The following is a 19,349-nucleotide window of genomic DNA, read 5'->3' on the forward strand; positions in this document are numbered from 1 at the left end:
CCTTTATGCTGCCATACCTTAATCCCCTGGGACATTTGTTTTATGTCCCTGTTGGTCCAAACCCGCATTAAGGACATATTCATTTCCCAGGGCCCTTTATGCCTAGTGAGTGTCTGATCCAATCTACCAAGAAAAAATCGGTGATAGCCAAAATTTCCCAAGAGTTTGTGTGTCCTGCATTAGCAGTGGCCATCTTGCTTGCGTTGTATAAATACTGTGCCCAAACCACAATGCCCTGCATTGCTTCATTCCTTTTGGAGAGAGAGTAGTTCTCTCTTTCCTTCCTTGCTTGAAAATCTGCATTTACGCCCAAAGACCTCCAACTTGGAAGCCTCATACTCTCCCTAGAGTCCCCACATGCTCCTTACCTGGCTGTTCTCGGTCTCCTACTCGGTTATCCGCCTCACGTGTCGAACTTCTTCCTGAGAGAGAAAATGGAGAAGGGGCAGCGTTAACAAATTGTGTAGGATTTTGTACAGTGCTAACTGAGAATTAAAGAAAGACTATGATTAGTGCACTAGCAAGAGCATGTATAAACCCATCTACAATGAACAGAGGTGTGGGAGGAGATAAACAATAATAGAGCAAAAGTCATTAACTAATTAATATCAACATTAATATCCAAGGGACAGAGCAATCCCAGGCAGTTTGTGAACAGGGTTGGAGCACTAGAGTCCAAGGGTCAGCCCAGACCTCTCCCTCTTCTGTGATCAATAGCTGCATTAGATTGCCTTAAACGTCGCTATTGTAAATCAGATTGCTCACAAACTGTTTTGTAGAATGTTAGAAGCATTTATTTGGAAGTTTCCAAACCTGTGCTGACATGCTGCTGATGTTTAAACCCTAGGATGATTAATTCTGCTGAGCACCTCAAACCGCAATGCATTCAAATGGATAACCATTAGCTTTTAGGTACCATTTAAGCATTTGTCAGGAGCGCAACTCTGATTTTAGGGATAGGAACTTTAAGGTACATTCACTATGGCAAAATTGTTCATCTGCAAAATTGTCTATTACTGAACACGGTTTCACTCAGAACATTTTAAGAGCAAAAATGTAATTATATTCTAAACAAGTAAAATGATGGGAAAGTGTGTCTAACAGTAGAATGCTCTTCCTCACCCTGACAGAAAAAAGTATTGTATGTTGAGCAAAAGATGTACCCACTACAACAGGTATTGGTATTTAAATTCAAATATTCAATTGAATAGGAGTACCCAGGCAAAAAATACCCCACCTGAAACACATCAAGTTGTTTTGAGCAGGTAAGTTCTCCTGCAAGAATTCTTGTGGTAAAATGGGGCCACGGTTTCATAAGATTTTTAATAAGCAACACACAGATGTATGCAGAGATATCTGCCACAGATATTCTAACTCGTGAGCAATCCACGCCCCCCCTCCTTCTCACCATGAGTTGTGAAACCTGGTGCACCAAGCACCCATACCGGCGAATCAACGTCACCTGTGTCTACCTCTCCTTTAGACCATACATTGTCCCAGAACTGCCTGGGAACCAGGACCTGACACCACTCTGAGCCAGTCTCTCATCGAGCTCTCATCCCCTTGTTGCTTGATGCAAATATTATGTACCCATGAAAATGACATGCTTAAACCCGCTAAGCTAAATTGATCTATCGGTTGAAAAGCCTTGAAGCAGGATTCTCTCAATATCGTTAGATATTTGCAGAAAATATTTTTTATAATGATTTCAATGGAATATGAAACTCGTAATGTTGGCAAGTGTGCATCAGTTGTCACAGGCTAGGGAAGAGGTGCACTAGCAAAGTTATTTCTATGGACTCAGTGCTATTCTAGCAGTTAGTCACCTAGTTCGGATGTAAGGCCATTGGCGTAGGTGTCCCAAAAGACAGAGTAGTCGAAATGTTTGAAGCAGTATTTACTTTTCTGCTTTCATGGCTCCCTCTGACCCATCCTCTTTTCTCCTCATCCACAAGTTATTGATTATCTTTGCATGATTGTTTTTTCAAGGTACATAACAATTCTTCCAAAAAAACAAAGGGAGGGATACCACACTTCTAGTGTGATGTGTGCCCTGGCATTTCATTCTGTCGCTCATATTGGTATCCCAGGCCATTCCTTCCAAGGGACCTATATGCTCCAATAGATGATTCCCTGGGGTCTTCTATTCCAAACAGCCTTTATGCTGCCATACCTTAATCCCCTGGGACATTTGTTTTATGTCCCTGTTGGTCCAAACCCGCATTAAGGACATATTCATTTCCCAGGGCTCTTTATGCCTAGTGAGTGTCTGATCCAATCTACCAAGAAAAAATCGGTGATAGCCAAAATTTCCCAAGAGTTTGTGTGTCCTGCATTAGCAGTGGCCATCTTGCTTGCATTGTATAAATACTGTGCCCAAACCACAATGCCCTGCATTGCTTCATTCTTTTTGGAGAGAGAGTAGTTCTCTCTTTCCTTCCTTGCTTGAAAATCTGCATTTACGCCCAAAGACCTCCAACTTGGAAGCCTCATACTCTCCCTAGAGTCCCCACATGCTCCTTACCTGGCTGTTCTCGGTCTCCTACTCGGTTATACGCCTCACGTGTCGAACTTCTTCCTGAGAGAGAAAATGGAGAAGGGGCAGCGTTAACAAATTGTGTAGGATTTTGTACAGTGCTAACTGAGAATTAAAGAAAGACTATGATTAGTGCACTAACAAGAGCATGTATAAACCCATCTACAATGAACAGAGGTGTGGGAGGAGATAAACAATAATAGAGCAAAAGTCATTAACTAATTAATATCAACATTAATATCCAAGGGACAGAGCAATCCCAGGCAGTTTGTGAACAGGGTTGGAGCACTAGAGTCCAAGGGTCAGCCCAGACCTCTCCCTCTTCTGTGATCAATAGCTGCATTAGATTGCCTTAAACGTCGCTATTGTAAATCAGATTGCTCACAAACTGTTTTGTAGAATGTTAGAAGCATTTATTTGGAAGTTTCCAAACCTGTGCTGACATGCTGCTGATGTTTAAACCCTAGGATGATTAATTCTGCTGAGCACCTCAAACCGCAATGCATTCAAATGGATAACCATTAGCTTTTAGGTACCATTTAAGCATTTGTCAGGAGCGCAACTCTGATTTTAGGGATATGAACTTTAAGGTACATTCAGCATGGCAAAATTGTTCATCTGCAAAATTGTCTATTACTGAAAACGGTTTCACTCAGAACATTTTAAGAGCAAAAATGTAATTATATTCTAAACAAGTAAAATGATGGGAAAGTGTCTCTAACAGTAGAATGCTCTTCCTCACCCTGACAGAAAAAAGTATTGTATGTTGAGCAAAAGATGTACCCACTACAACAGGTTTTGGTATTTAAATTCAAATATTCAATTGAAGAGGAGTACCCAGGCAAAAAATACCCCACCTGAAACACATCAAGTTGTTTTGAGCAGGTAAAGTTCTCCTGCAAGAATTCTTGTGGTAAAATGGGGCCACAGTTTCATAAGGTTTTTAATAAGCAACACACAGATGTATGCAGAGATATCTGCCACAGATATTCTAACTCGTGAGCAATCCACGCCCCCCTCCTTCTCACCATGAGTTGTGAAACCTGGTGCACCAAGCACCCATACCGGCGAATCAACGTCACCTGTGTCTACCTCTCCTTTAGACCATACATTGTCCCAGAACTGCCTGGGAACCAGGACCTGACACCACTCTGAGCCAGTCTCTCATCGAGCTCTCATCCCCTTGTTGCTTGATGCAAATATTATGTACCCATGAAAATGACATGCTTAAACCCGCTAAGCTAAATTGATCTATCAGTTGAAAAGCCTTGAAGCAGGATTCTCTCAATATCGTTAGATATTTGCAGAAAATATTTTTTTATAATGATTTCAATGGAATATGAAACTCGTAATGTTGGCAAGTGTGCATCAGTTGTCACAGGCTAGGGAAGAGGTGCACTAGCAAAGTTATTTCTATGGACTCAGTGCTATTCTAGCAGTTAGTCACCTAGTTCGGATGTAAGGCCATTGGCGTAGGTGTCCCAAAAGACAGAGTAGTCGAAATATTTGAAGCAGTATTTACTTTTCTGCTTTCATGGCTCCCTCTGACCCATCCTCTTTTCTCCTCATCCACAAGTTATTGATTATCTTTGCATGATTGTTTTTTCAAGGTACATAACAATTCTTCCAAAAAAACAAAGGGAGGGATACCACACTTCTAGTGTGATGTGTGCCCTTGCATTTCATTCTGTCGCTCATATTGGTATCCCAGGCCATTCCTTCCAAGGGCCCTATATGCTCCAATAGATGATTCCCTGGGGTCTTCTATTCCAAACAGCTTTTATGCTGCCATACCTTAATCCCCTGGGACATTTGTTTTATGTCCCTGTTGGTCCAAACCCGCATTAAGGACATATTCATTTCCCAGGGCCCTTTATGCCTAGTGAGTGTCTGATCCAATCTACCAAGAAAAAATCGGTAGGGTGTCCTGCATTAGCAGTGGCCATCTTGCTTGCGTTGTATAAATACTGTGCCCAAACCACAATGCCCTGCATTGCTTCATTCCTTTTGGAGAGAGAGTAGTTCTCTCTTTCCTTCCTTGCTTGAAAATCTGCATTTACGCCCAAAGACCTCCAACTTGGAAGCCTCATACTCTCCCTAGAGTCCCCACATGCTCCTTACCTGGCTGTTCTCGGTCTCCTACTCGGTTATACGCCTCACGTGTCGAACTTCTTTCTGAGAGAGAAAATGGAGAAGGGGCAGCGTTAACAAATTGTGTAGGATTTTGTACAGTGCTAACTGAGAATTAAACAAAGACTATGATTAGTGCACTTGCAAGAGCATCTATAAACCCATCTACAATGAACAGAGGTGTGGGAGGAGATAAACAATAATAGAGCAAAAGTCATTAACTAATTAATATCAACATTAATATCCAAGGGACAGAGCAATCCCAGGCAGTTTCTGAACAGGGTTGGAGCACTAGAGTCCAAGGGTCAGCCCAGACTTCTCCCTCTTCTGTGATCAATAGCTGCATTAGATTGCCTTAAACGTCGCTATTTTAAATCAGATTGCTCACAAACTTTTTTGTAGAATGTTAGATGCATTTATTTGGAAGTTTCCAAACCTGTGCTGACATGCTGCTGATGTTTAAACCCTAGGATGATTAATTCTGCTGAGCACCTCAAACCGCAATGCATTCAAATGGATAACCATTAGCTTTTAGGTACCATTTAAGCATTTGTCAGGAGCGCAACTCTGATTTTAGGGATATGAACTTTAAGGTACATTCACTATGGCAAAATTGTTCATCTGCAAAATTGTCTATTACTGAAAACGGTTTCACTCAGAACATTTTAAGAGCAAAAATGTAATTATATTCTAAACAAGTAAAATGATGGGAAAGTGTCTCTAACAGTAGAATGCTCTTCCTCACCCTGACAGAAAAAAGTTTTGCATGTTGAGCAAAAGATGTACCCACTACAACAGGTATTGGTATTTAAATTCAAATATTCAATTGAATAGGAGTACCCAGGCAAAAAATACCCCACCTGAAACACATCAAGTTGTTTTGAGCAGGTAAAGTTCTCCTGCAAGAATTCTTGTGGTAAAATGGGGCTACGGTTTCATAAGGTTTTTAATAAGCAACACGCAGATGTATGCAGAGATATCTGCCACAGATATTCTAACTCGTGAGCAATCCACGCCCCCCCTCCTTCTCACCATGAGTTGTGAAACCTGGTGCACCAAGCACCCATACCGGCGAATCAACGTCACCTGTGTCTACCTCTCCTTTAGACCATACATTGTCCCAGAACTGCCTGGGAACCAGGACCTGACACCACTCTGAGCCAGTCTCTCATCGAGCTCTCATCCCCTTGTTGCTTGATGCAAATATTATGTACCCATGAAAATGACATGCTTAAACCCGCTAAGCTAAATTGATCTATCGGTTGAAAAGCCTTGAAGCAGGATTCTCTCAATATCGTTAGATATTTGCAGAAAATATTTTTTTATAATGATTTCAGGGGAATATGAAACTCGTAATGTTGGCAAGTGTGCATCAGTTGTCACAGGCTAGGGAAGAGGTGCACTAGCAAAGTTATTTCTATGGACTCAGTGCTATTCTAGCAGTTAGTCACCTAGTTCGGATGTAAGGCCATTGGCGTAGGTGTCCCAAAAGACAGAGTAGTCGAAATGTTTGAAGCAGTATTTACTTTTCTGCTTTCATGGCTCCCTCTGACCCATCCTCTTTTCTCCTCATCCACAAGTTATTGATTATCTTTGCATGATTGTTTTTTCAAGGTACATAACAATTCTTCCAAAAAAACAAAGGGAGGGATACCACACTTCTAGTGTGATGTGTGCCCTGGCATTTCATTCTGTCGCTCATATTGGTATCCCAGGCCATTCCTTCCAAGGGACCTATATGCTCCAATAGATGATTCCCTGGGGTCTTCTATTCCAAACAGCCTTTATGCTGCCATACCTTAATCCCCTGGGACATTTGTTTTATGTCCCTGTTGGTCCAAACCCGCATTAAGGACATATTCATTTCCCAGGGCCCTTTATGCCTAGTGAGTGTCTGATCCAATCTACCAAGAAAAAATCGGTGATAGCCAAAATTTCCCAAGAGTTTGTGTGTCCTGCATTAGCAGTGGCCATCTTGCTTGCGTTGTATAAATACTGTGCCCAAACCACAATGCCCTGCATTGCTTCATTCCTTTTGGAGAGAGAGTAGTTCTCTCTTTCCTTCCTTGCTTGAAAATCTGCATTTACGCCCAAAGACCTCCAACTTGGAAGCCTCATACTCTCCCTAGAGTCCCCACATGCTCCTTACCTGGCTGTTCTCGGTCTCCTACTCGGTTATCCGCCTCACGTGTCGAACTTCTTCCTGAGAGAGAAAATGGAGAAGGGGCAGCGTTAACAAATTGTGTAGGATTTTGTACAGTGCTAACTGAGAATTAAAGAAAGACTATGATTAGTGCACTAGCAAGAGCATGTATAAACCCATCTACAATGAACAGAGGTGTGGGAGGAGATAAACAATAATAGAGCAAAAGTCATTAACTAATTAATATCAACATTAATATCCAAGGGACAGAGCAATCCCAGGCAGTTTGTGAACAGGGTTGGAGCACTAGAGTCCAAGGGTCAGCCCAGACCTCTCCCTCTTCTGTGATCAATAGCTGCATTAGATTGCCTTAAACGTCGCTATTGTAAATCAGATTGCTCACAAACTGTTTTGTAGAATGTTAGAAGCATTTATTTGGAAGTTTCCAAACCTGTGCTGACATGCTGCTGATGTTTAAACCCTAGGATGATTAATTCTGCTGAGCACCTCAAACCGCAATGCATTCAAATGGATAACCATTAGCTTTTAGGTACCATTTAAGCATTTGTCAGGAGCGCAACTCTGATTTTAGGGATAGGAACTTTAAGGTACATTCACTATGGCAAAATTGTTCATCTGCAAAATTGTCTATTACTGAACACGGTTTCACTCAGAACATTTTAAGAGCAAAAATGTAATTATATTCTAAACAAGTAAAATGATGGGAAAGTGTGTCTAACAGTAGAATGCTCTTCCTCACCCTGACAGAAAAAAGTATTGTATGTTGAGCAAAAGATGTACCCACTACAACAGGTATTGGTATTTAAATTCAAATATTCAATTGAATAGGAGTACCCAGGCAAAAAATACCCCACCTGAAACACATCAAGTTGTTTTGAGCAGGTAAGTTCTCCTGCAAGAATTCTTGTGGTAAAATGGGGCCACGGTTTCATAAGATTTTTAATAAGCAACACACAGATGTATGCAGAGATATCTGCCACAGATATTCTAACTCGTGAGCAATCCACGCCCCCCCTCCTTCTCACCATGAGTTGTGAAACCTGGTGCACCAAGCACCCATACCGGCGAATCAACGTCACCTGTGTCTACCTCTCCTTTAGACCATACATTGTCCCAGAACTGCCTGGGAACCAGGACCTGACACCACTCTGAGCCAGTCTCTCATCGAGCTCTCATCCCCTTGTTGCTTGATGCAAATATTATGTACCCATGAAAATGACATGCTTAAACCCGCTAAGCTAAATTGATCTATCGGTTGAAAAGCCTTGAAGCAGGATTCTCTCAATATCGTTAGATATTTGCAGAAAATATTTTTTATAATGATTTCAATGGAATATGAAACTCGTAATGTTGGCAAGTGTGCATCAGTTGTCACAGGCTAGGGAAGAGGTGCACTAGCAAAGTTATTTCTATGGACTCAGTGCTATTCTAGCAGTTAGTCACCTAGTTCGGATGTAAGGCCATTGGCGTAGGTGTCCCAAAAGACAGAGTAGTCGAAATGTTTGAAGCAGTATTTACTTTTCTGCTTTCATGGCTCCCTCTGACCCATCCTCTTTTCTCCTCATCCACAAGTTATTGATTATCTTTGCATGATTGTTTTTTCAAGGTACATAACAATTCTTCCAAAAAAACAAAGGGAGGGATACCACACTTCTAGTGTGATGTGTGCCCTGGCATTTCATTCTGTCGCTCATATTGGTATCCCAGGCCATTCCTTCCAAGGGACCTATATGCTCCAATAGATGATTCCCTGGGGTCTTCTATTCCAAACAGCCTTTATGCTGCCATACCTTAATCCCCTGGGACATTTGTTTTATGTCCCTGTTGGTCCAAACCCGCATTAAGGACATATTCATTTCCCAGGGCTCTTTATGCCTAGTGAGTGTCTGATCCAATCTACCAAGAAAAAATCGGTGATAGCCAAAATTTCCCAAGAGTTTGTGTGTCCTGCATTAGCAGTGGCCATCTTGCTTGCATTGTATAAATACTGTGCCCAAACCACAATGCCCTGCATTGCTTCATTCTTTTTGGAGAGAGAGTAGTTCTCTCTTTCCTTCCTTGCTTGAAAATCTGCATTTACGCCCAAAGACCTCCAACTTGGAAGCCTCATACTCTCCCTAGAGTCCCCACATGCTCCTTACCTGGCTGTTCTCGGTCTCCTACTCGGTTATACGCCTCACGTGTCGAACTTCTTCCTGAGAGAGAAAATGGAGAAGGGGCAGCGTTAACAAATTGTGTAGGATTTTGTACAGTGCTAACTGAGAATTAAAGAAAGACTATGATTAGTGCACTAACAAGAGCATGTATAAACCCATCTACAATGAACAGAGGTGTGGGAGGAGATAAACAATAATAGAGCAAAAGTCATTAACTAATTAATATCAACATTAATATCCAAGGGACAGAGCAATCCCAGGCAGTTTGTGAACACGGTTGGAGCACTAGAGTCCAAGGGTCAGCCCAGACCTCTCCCTCTTCTGTGATCAATAGCTGCATTAGATTGCCTTAAACGTCGCTATTGTAAATCAGATTGCTCACAAACTGTTTTGTAGAATGTTAGAAGCATTTATTTGGAAGTTTCCAAACCTGTGCTGACATGCTGCTGATGTTTAAACCCTAGGATGATTAATTCTGCTGAGCACCTCAAACCGCAATGCATTCAAATGGATAACCATTAGCTTTTAGGTACCATTTAAGCATTTGTCAGGAGCGCAACTCTGATTTTAGGGATATGAACTTTAAGGTACATTCAGCATGGCAAAATTGTTCATCTGCAAAATTGTCTATTACTGAAAACGGTTTCACTCAGAACATTTTAAGAGCAAAAATGTAATTATATTCTAAACAAGTAAAATGATGGGAAAGTGTCTCTAACAGTAGAATGCTCTTCCTCACCCTGACAGAAAAAAGTATTGTATGTTGAGCAAAAGATGTACCCACTACAACAGGTTTTGGTATTTAAATTCAAATATTCAATTGAAGAGGAGTACCCAGGCAAAAAATACCCCACCTGAAACACATCAAGTTGTTTTGAGCAGGTAAAGTTCTCCTGCAAGAATTCTTGTGGTAAAATGGGGCCACGGTTTCATAAGGTTTTTAATAAGCAACACACAGATGTATGCAGAGATATCTGCCACAGATATTCTAACTCGTGAGCAATCCACGCCCCCCTCCTTCTCACCATGAGTTGTGAAACCTGGTGCACCAAGCACCCATACCGGCGAATCAACGTCACCTGTGTCTACCTCTCCTTTAGACCATACATTGTCCCAGAACTGCCTGGGAACCAGGACCTGACACCACTCTGAGCCAGTCTCTCATCGAGCTCTCATCCCCTTGTTGCTTGATGCAAATATTATGTACCCATGAAAATGACATGCTTAAACCCGCTAAGCTAAATTGATCTATCAGTTGAAAAGCCTTGAAGCAGGATTCTCTCAATATCGTTAGATATTTGCAGAAAATATTTTTTTATAATGATTTCAATGGAATATGAAACTCGTAATGTTGGCAAGTGTGCATCAGTTGTCACAGGCTAGGGAAGAGGTGCACTAGCAAAGTTATTTCTATGGACTCAGTGCTATTCTAGCAGTTAGTCACCTAGTTCGGATGTAAGGCCATTGGCGTAGGTGTCCCAAAAGACAGAGTAGTCGAAATATTTGAAGCAGTATTTACTTTTCTGCTTTCATGGCTCCCTCTGACCCATCCTCTTTTCTCCTCATCCACAAGTTATTGATTATCTTTGCATGATTGTTTTTTCAAGGTACATAACAATTCTTCCAAAAAAACAAAGGGAGGGATACCACACTTCTAGTGTGATGTGTGCCCTGGCATTTCATTCTGTCGCTCATATTGGTATCCCAGGCCATTCCTTCCAAGGGCCCTATATGCTCCAATAGATGATTCCCTGGGGTCTTCTATTCCAAACAGCTTTTATGCTGCCATACCTTAATCCCCTGGGACATTTGTTTTATGTCCCTGTTGGTCCAAACCCGCATTAAGGACATATTCATTTCCCAGGGCCCTTTATGCCTAGTGAGTGTCTGATCCAATCTACCAAGAAAAAATCGGTAGGGTGTCCTGCATTAGCAGTGGCCATCTTGCTTGCGTTGTATAAATACTGTGCCCAAACCACAATGCCCTGCATTGCTTCATTCCTTTTGGAGAGAGAGTAGTTCTCTCTTTCCTTCCTTGCTTGAAAATCTGCATTTACGCCCAAAGACCTCCAACTTGGAAGCCTCATACTCTCCCTAGAGTCCCCACATGCTCCTTACCTGGCTGTTCTCGGTCTCCTACTCGGTTATACGCCTCACGTGTCGAACTTCTTTCTGAGAGAGAAAATGGAGAAGGGGCAGCGTTAACAAATTGTGTAGGATTTTGTACAGTGCTAACTGAGAATTAAACAAAGACTATGATTAGTGCACTAGCAAGAGCATCTATAAACCCATCTACAATGAACAGAGGTGTGGGAGGAGATAAACAATAATAGAGCAAAAGTCATTAACTAATTAATATCAACATTAATATCCAAGGGACAGAGCAATCCCAGGCAGTTTGTGAACAGGGTTGGAGCACTAGAGTCCAAGGGTCAGCCCAGACTTCTCCCTCTTCTGTGATCAATAGCTGCATTAGATTGCCTTAAACGTCGCTATTTTAAATCAGATTGCTCACAAACTTTTTTGTAGAATGTTAGATGCATTTATTTGGAAGTTTCCAAACCTGTGCTGACATGCTGCTGATGTTTAAACCATAGGATGATTAATTCTGCTAAGCACCTCAAACCGCAATGCATTCAAATGGATAACCATTAGCTTTTAGGTACCATTTAAGCATTTGTCAGGAGCGCAACTCTGATTTTAGGGATATGAACTTTAAGGTACATTCACTATGGCAAAATTGTTCATCTGCAAAATTGTCTATTACTGAAAACGGTTTCACTCAGAACATTTTAAGAGCAAAAATGTAATTATATTCTAAACAAGTAAAATGATGGGAAAGTGTCTCTAACAGTAGAATGCTCTTCCTCACCCTGACAGAAAAAAGTTTTGTATGTTGAGCAAAAGATGTACCCACTACAACAGGTATTGGTATTTAAATTCAAATATTCAATTGAATAGGAGTACCCAGGCAAAAAATACCCCACCTGAAACACATCAAGTTGTTTTGAGCAGGTAAAGTTCTCCTGCAAGAATTCTTGTGGTAAAATGGGGCCACGGTTTCATAAGGTTTTTAATAAGCAACACGCAGATGTATGCAGAGATATCTGCCACAGATATTCTAACTCGTGAGCAATCCACGCCCCCCCTCCTTCTCACCATGAGTTGTGAAACCTGGTGCACCAAGCACCCATACCGGCGAATCAACGTCACCTGTGTCTACCTCTCCTTTAGACCATACATTGTCCCAGAACTGCCTGGGAACCAGGACCTGACACCACTCTGAGCCAGTCTCTCATCGAGCTCTCATCCCCTTGTTGCTTGATGCAAATATTATGTACCCATGAAAATGACATGCTTAAACCCGCTAAGCTAAATTGATCTATCGGTTGAAAAGCCTTGAAGCAGGATTCTCTCAATATCGTTAGATATTTGCAGAAAATATTTTTTATAATGATTTCAATGGAATATGAAACTCGTAATGTTGGCAAGTGTGCATCAGTTGTCACAGGCTAGGGAAGAGGTGCACTAGCAAAGTTATTTCTATGGACTCAGTGCTATTCTAGCAGTTAGTCACCTAGTTCGGATGTAAGGCCATTGGCGTAGGTGTCCCAAAAGACAGAGTAGTCGAAATGTTTGAAGCAGTATTTACTTTTCTGCTTTCATGGCTCCCTCTGACCCATCCTCTTTTCTCCTCATCCACAAGTTATTGATTATCTTTGCATGATTGTTTTTTCAAGGTACATAACAATTCTTCCAAAAAAACAAAGGGAGGGATACCACACTTCTAGTGTGATGTGTGCCCTGGCATTTCATTCTGTCGCTCATATTGGTATCCCAGGCCATTCCTTCCAAGGGACCTATATGCTCCAATAGATGATTCCCTGGGGTCTTCTATTCCAAACAGCCTTTATGCTGCCATACCTTAATCCCCTGGGACATTTGTTTTATGTCCCTGTTGGTCCAAACCCGCATTAAGGACATATTCATTTCCCAGGGCCCTTTATGCCTAGTGAGTGTCTGATCCAATCTACCAAGAAAAAATCGGTGATAGCCAAAATTTCCCAAGAGTTTGTGTGTCCTGCATTAGCAGTGGCCATCTTGCTTGCGTTGTATAAATACTGTGCCCAAACCACAATGCCCTGCATTGCTTCATTCCTTTTGGAGAGAGAGTAGTTCTCTCTTTCCTTCCTTGCTTGAAAATCTGCATTTACGCCCAAAGACCTCCAACTTGGAAGCCTCATACTCTCCCTAGAGTCCCCACATGCTCCTTACCTGGCTGTTCTCGGTCTCCTACTCGGTTATCCGCCTCACGTGTCGAACTTCTTCCTGAGAGAGAAAATGGAGAAGGGGCAGCGTTAACAAATTGTGTAGGATTTTGTACAGTGCTAACTGAGAATTAAAGAAAGACTATGATTAGTGCACTAGCAAGAGCATGTATAAACCCATCTACAATGAACAGAGGTGTGGGAGGAGATAAACAATAATAGAGCAAAAGTCATTAACTAATTAATATCAACATTAATATCCAAGGGACAGAGCAATCCCAGGCAGTTTGTGAACAGGGTTGGAGCACTAGAGTCCAAGGGTCAGCCCAGACCTCTCCCTCTTCTGTGATCAATAGCTGCATTAGATTGCCTTAAACGTCGCTATTGTAAATCAGATTGCTCACAAACTGTTTTGTAGAATGTTAGAAGCATTTATTTGGAAGTTTCCAAACCTGTGCTGACATGCTGCTGATGTTTAAACCCTAGGATGATTAATTCTGCTGAGCACCTCAAACCGCAATGCATTCAAATGGATAACCATTAGCTTTTAGGTACCATTTAAGCATTTGTCAGGAGCGCAACTCTGATTTTAGGGATATGAACTTTAAGGTACATTCAGCATGGCAAAATTGTTCATCTGCAAAATTGTCTATTACTGAAAACGGTTTCACTCAGAACATTTTAAGAGCAAAAATGTAATTATATTCTAAACAAGTAAAATGATGGGAAAGTGTCTCTAACAGTAGAATGCTCTTCCTCACCCTGACAGAAAAAAGTATTGTATGTTGAGCAAAAGATGTACCCACTACAACAGGTTTTGGTATTTAAATTCAAATATTCAATTGAAGAGGAGTACCCAGGCAAAAAATACCCCACCTGAAACACATCAAGTTGTTTTGAGCAGGTAAAGTTCTCCTGCAAGAATTCTTGTGGTAAAATGGGGCCACGGTTTCATAAGGTTTTTAATAAGCAACACACAGATGTATGCAGAGATATCTGCCACAGATATTCTAACTCGTGAGCAATCCACGCCCCCCTCCTTCTCACCATGAGTTGTGAAACCTGGTGCACCAAGCACCCATACCGGCGAATCAACGTCACCTGTGTCTACCTCTCCTTTAGACCATACATTGTCCCAGAACTGCCTGGGAACCACGACCTGACACCACTCTGAGCCAGTCTCTCATCGAGCTCTCATCCCCTTGTTGCTTGATGCAAATATTATGTACCCATGAAAATGACATGCTTAAACCCGCTAAGCTAAATTGATCTATCAGTTGAAAAGCCTTGAAGCAGGATTCTCTCAATATCGTTAGATATTTGCAGAAAATATTTTTTTATAATGATTTCAATGGAATATGAAACTCGTAATGTTGGCAAGTGTGCATCAGTTGTCACAGGCTAAGGAAGAGGTGCACTAGCAAAGTTATTTCTATGGACTCAGTGCTATTCTAGCAGTTAGTCACCTAGTTCGGATGTAAGGCCATTGGCGTAGGTGTCCCAAAAGACAGAGTAGTCGAAATATTTGAAGCAGTATTTACTTTTCTGCTTTCATGGCTCCCTCTGACCCATCCTCTTTTCTCCTCATCCACAAGTTATTGATTATCTTTGCATGATTGTTTTTTCAAGGTACATAACAATTCTTCCAAAAAAACAAAGGGAGGGATACCACACTTCTAGTGTGATGTGTGCCCTGGCATTTCATTCTGTCGCTCATATTGGTATCCCAGGCCATTCCTTCCAAGGGCCCTATATGCTCCAATAAATGATTTCCTGGGGTCTTCTATTCCAAACAGCTTTTATGCTGCCATACCTTAATCCCCTGGGACATTTGTTTTATGTCCCTGTTGGTCCAAACCCGCATTAAGGACATATTCATTTCCCAGGGCCCTTTATGCCTAGTGAGTGTCTGATCCAATCTACCAAGAAAAAATCGGTAGGGTGTCCTGCATTAGCAGTGGCCATCTTGCTTGCGTTGTATAAATACTGTGCCCAAACCACAATGCCCTGCATTGCTTCATTCCTTTTGGAGAGAGAGTAGTTCTCTCTTTCCTTCCTTGCTTGAAAATCTGCATTTACGCCCAAAGACCTCCAACTTGGAAGCCTCATACTCTCCCTAGAGTCCCCACATGCTCCTTACCTGACTGTTCTCGGTCTCCTACTCGGTTATACGCCTCACGTGTCGAACTTCTTTCTGAGAGAGAAAATGGAGAAGGGGCAGCGTTAACAAATTGTGTAGGATTTTGTACAGTGCTAACTGAGAATTAAACAAAGACTATGATTAGTGCACTAGCAAGAGCATCTATAAACCCATCTACAATGAACAGAGGTGTGGGAGGAGATAAACAATAATAGAGCAAAAGTCATTAACTAATTAATATCAACATTAATATCCAAGGGACAGAGCAATCCCAGGCAGTTTGTGAACAGGGTTGGAGCACTAGAGTCCAAGGGTCAGCCCAGACTTCTCCCTCTTCTGTGATCAATAGCTGCATTAGATTGCCTTAAACGTCGCTATTTTAAATCAGATTGCTCACAATCTTTTTTGTAGAATGTTAGATGCATTTATTTGGAAGTTTCCAAACCTGTGCTGACATGCTGCTGATGTTTAAACCATAGGATGATTAATTCTGCTAAGCACCTCAAACCGCAATGCATTCAAATGGATAACCATTAGCTTTTAGGTACCATTTAAGCATTTGTCAGAAGCGCAACTCTGATTTTAGGGATATGAACTTTAAGGTACATTCACTATGGCAAAATTGTTCATCTGCAAAATTGTCTATTACTGAAAACGGTTTCACTCAGAACATTTTAAGAGCAAAAATGTAATTATATTCTAAACAAGTAAAATGATGGGAAAGTGTCTCTAACAGTAGAATGCTCTTCCTCACCCTGACAGAAAAAAGTTTTGTATGTTGAGCAAAAGATGTACCCACTACAACAGGTATTGGTATTTAAATTCAAATATTCAATTGAATAGGAGTACCCAGGCAAAAAATACCCCACCTGAAACACATCAAGTTGTTTTGAGCAGGTAAAGTTCTCCTGCAAGAATTCTTGTGGTAAAATGGGGCCACGGTTTCATAAGGTTTTTAATAAGCAACACGCAGATGTATGCAGAGATATCTGCCACAGATATTCTAACTCGTGAGCAATCCACGCCCCCCCTCCTTCTCACCATGAGTTGTGAAACCTGGTGCACCAAGCACCCATACCGGCGAATCAACGTCACCTGTGTCTACCTCTCCTTTAGACCATACATTGTCCCAGAACTGCCTGGGAACCAGGACCTGACACCACTCTGAGCCAGTCTCTCATCGAGCTCTCATCCCCTTGTTGCTTGATGCAAATATTATGTACCCATGAAAATGACATGCTTAAACCCGCTAAGCTAAATTGATCTATCGGTTGAAAAGCCTTGAAGCAGGATTCTCTCAATATCGTTAGATATTTGCAGAAAATATTTTTTATAATGATTTCAATGGAATATGAAACTCGTAATGTTGGCAAGTGTGCATCAGTTGTCACAGGCTAGGGAAGAGGTGCACTAGCAAAGTTATTTCTATGGACTCAGTGCTATTCTAGCAGTTAGTCACCTAGTTCGGATGTAAGGCCATTGGCGTAGGTGTCCCAAAAGACAGAGTAGTCGAAATGTTTGAAGCAGTATTTACTTTTCTGCTTTCATGGCTCCCTCTGACCCATCCTCTTTTCTCCTCATCCACAAGTTATTGATTATCTTTGCATGATTGTTTTTTCAAGGTACATAACAATTCTTCCAAAAAAACAAAGGGAGGGATACCACACTTCTAGTGTGATGTGTGCCCTGGCATTTCATTCTGTCGCTCATATTGGTATCCCAGGCCATTCCTTCCAAGGGACCTATATGCTCCAATAGATGATTCCCTGGGGTCTTCTATTCCAAACAGCCTTTATGCTGCCATACCTTAATCCCCTGGGACATTTGTTTTACGTCCCTGTTGGTCCAAACCCGCATTAAGGACATATTCATTTCCCAGGGCCCTTTATGCCTAGTGAGTGTCTGATCCAATCTACCAAGAAAAAATCGGTGATAGCCAAAATTTCCCAAGAGTTTGTGTGTCCTGCATTAGCAGTGGCCATCTTGTTTGCGTTGTATAAATACTGTGCCCAAACCACAATGCCCTGCATTGCTTCATTCCTTTTGGAGAGAGAGTAGTTCTCTCTTTCCTTCCTTGCTTGAAAATCTGCATTTACGCCCAAAGACCTCCAACTTGGAAGCCTCATACTCTCCCTAGAGTCCCCACATGCTCCTTACCTGGCTGTTCTCGGTCTCCTACTCGGTTATCCGCCTCACGTGTCGAACTTCTTCCTGAGAGAGAAAATGGAGAAGGGGCAGCGTTAACAAATTGTGTAGGATTTTGTACAGTGCTAACTGAGAATTAAACAAAGACTATGATTAGTGCACTAGCAAGAGCATCTATAAACCCATCTACAATGAACAGAGGTGTGGGAGGAGATAAACAATAATAGAGCAAAAGTCATTAACTAATTAATATCAACATTAATATCCAAGGGACAGAGCAATCCCAGGCAGTTTGTGAACAGGGTTGGAGCACTAGAGTCCAAGGGTCAGCCCAGACTTCTCCCTCTTCTGTGATTAGCTGCATTAGATTGCCTTAAACGTCCCTATTGTAAATCAGATTGCTCACAAACTTTTTTGTAGAATGTTAGATGCATTTATTTGGAAGTTTCCAAACCTGTGCTGACATGCTGCTGATGTTTAAACCCTAGGATGATTAATTCTGCTAAGCACCTCAAACCGCAATGCATTCAAATGGATAACCATTAGCTTTTAGGTACCATTTAAGCATTTGTCAGGAGCGCAACTCTGATTTTAGGGATATGAACTTTAAGGTACATTCACTTTGGCAAAATTGTTCATCTGCAAAATTGTCTATTACTGAAAACGGTTTTACTCAGAACATTTTAAGAGCAAAAATGTAATTATATTCTAAACAAGTAAAATGATGGGAAAGTGTCTCTAACAGTAGAATGCTCTTCCTCACCCTGACAGAAAAAAGTATTGTATGTTGAGCAAAAGATGTACCCACTACAACAGGTTTTGGTATTTAAATTCAAATATTCAATTGAATAGGAGTACCCAGGCAAAAAATACCCCACCTGAAACACATCAAGTTGTTTTGAGCAGGTAAAGTTCTCCTGCAAGAATTCTTGTGGTAAAATGGGGCCACGGTTTCATAGGTTTTTAATAAGCAACACACAGATGTATGCAGAGATATCTGCCACAGATATTCTAACTTGTGAGCAATCCACGCCCCCCCTCCTTCTCACCATGAGTTGTGAAACCTGGTGCACCAAGCACCCATACCGGCGAATCAACGTCACCTGTGTCTACCTCTCCTTTAGACCATACATTGTCCCAGAACTGCCTGGGAACCAGGACCTGACACCACTCTGAGCCAGTCTCTCATCGAGCTCTCATCCCCTTGTTGCTTGATGCAAATATTATGTACCCATGAAAATGACATGCTTAAACCCGCTAAGCTAAATTGATCTATCGGTTGAAAAGCCTTGAAGCAGGATTCTCTCAATATCGTTAGATATTTGCAGAAAACATTTTTTATAATGATTTCAATGGAATATAAAACTCGTAATGTTGGCAAGTGTGTATCAGTTGTCACAGGCTAGGGAAGAGGTGCACTAGCAAAGTTATTTCTATGGACTCAGTGCTATTCTAGCAGTTAGTCACCTAGTTCGGATGTAAGGCCATTGGCGTAGGTGTCCCAAAAGACAGAGTAGTCGAAATGTTTGAAGCAGTATTTACTTTTCTGCTTTCATGGCTCCCTCTGACCCATCCTCTTTTCTCCTCATCCACAAGTTATTGATTATCTTTGCATGATTGTTTTTTCAAGGTACATAACAATTCTTCCAAAAAAACAAAGGGAGGGATACCACACTTCTAGTGTGATGTGTGCCCTGGCTTTTCATTCTGTCGCTCATATTGGTTTCCCAGGCCATTCCTTCCAAGGGCCCTATATGCTCCAATAGATGATTCCCTGGGGTCCTCTATTCCAAACAGCCTTTATGCTGCC

The 19,349-nt window shown here is 41.5% G+C and overlaps 1 protein-coding gene across 4 annotated transcripts in view; it reads right to left on the bottom strand.

Annotated features, from left to right (window-relative positions):
- Nucleotides 1-19,349, bottom strand: part of LOC144772459 (uncharacterized) — a 138,943-nt gene that overhangs the window by 86,189 nt on the left and 33,405 nt on the right. For all 4 annotated transcript variants that reach the window (XM_078656796.1, XM_078656798.1, XM_078656799.1 and 1 more), the window contains 8 exons: nucleotides 17,552-17,605; nucleotides 13,262-13,315; nucleotides 11,105-11,158; nucleotides 8,972-9,025; nucleotides 6,816-6,869; nucleotides 4,658-4,711; nucleotides 2,525-2,578; nucleotides 369-422 (listed from right to left, as the gene is read on the bottom strand). In XM_078656796.1, the coding sequence (XP_078512922.1) occupies nucleotides 369-422; nucleotides 2,525-2,578; nucleotides 4,658-4,711; nucleotides 6,816-6,869; nucleotides 8,972-9,025; nucleotides 11,105-11,158; nucleotides 13,262-13,315; nucleotides 17,552-17,605 (432 nt within the window). The remainder of the gene's footprint in view (nucleotides 1-368; nucleotides 423-2,524; nucleotides 2,579-4,657; nucleotides 4,712-6,815; nucleotides 6,870-8,971; nucleotides 9,026-11,104; nucleotides 11,159-13,261; nucleotides 13,316-17,551; nucleotides 17,606-19,349) is intronic.

Source organism: Lissotriton helveticus, chromosome 8, assembly GCF_964261635.1.
Source record: "Lissotriton helveticus chromosome 8, aLisHel1.1, whole genome shotgun sequence".
Classification (NCBI taxonomy): Eukaryota; Metazoa; Chordata; class Amphibia; order Caudata; family Salamandridae; genus Lissotriton; species Lissotriton helveticus.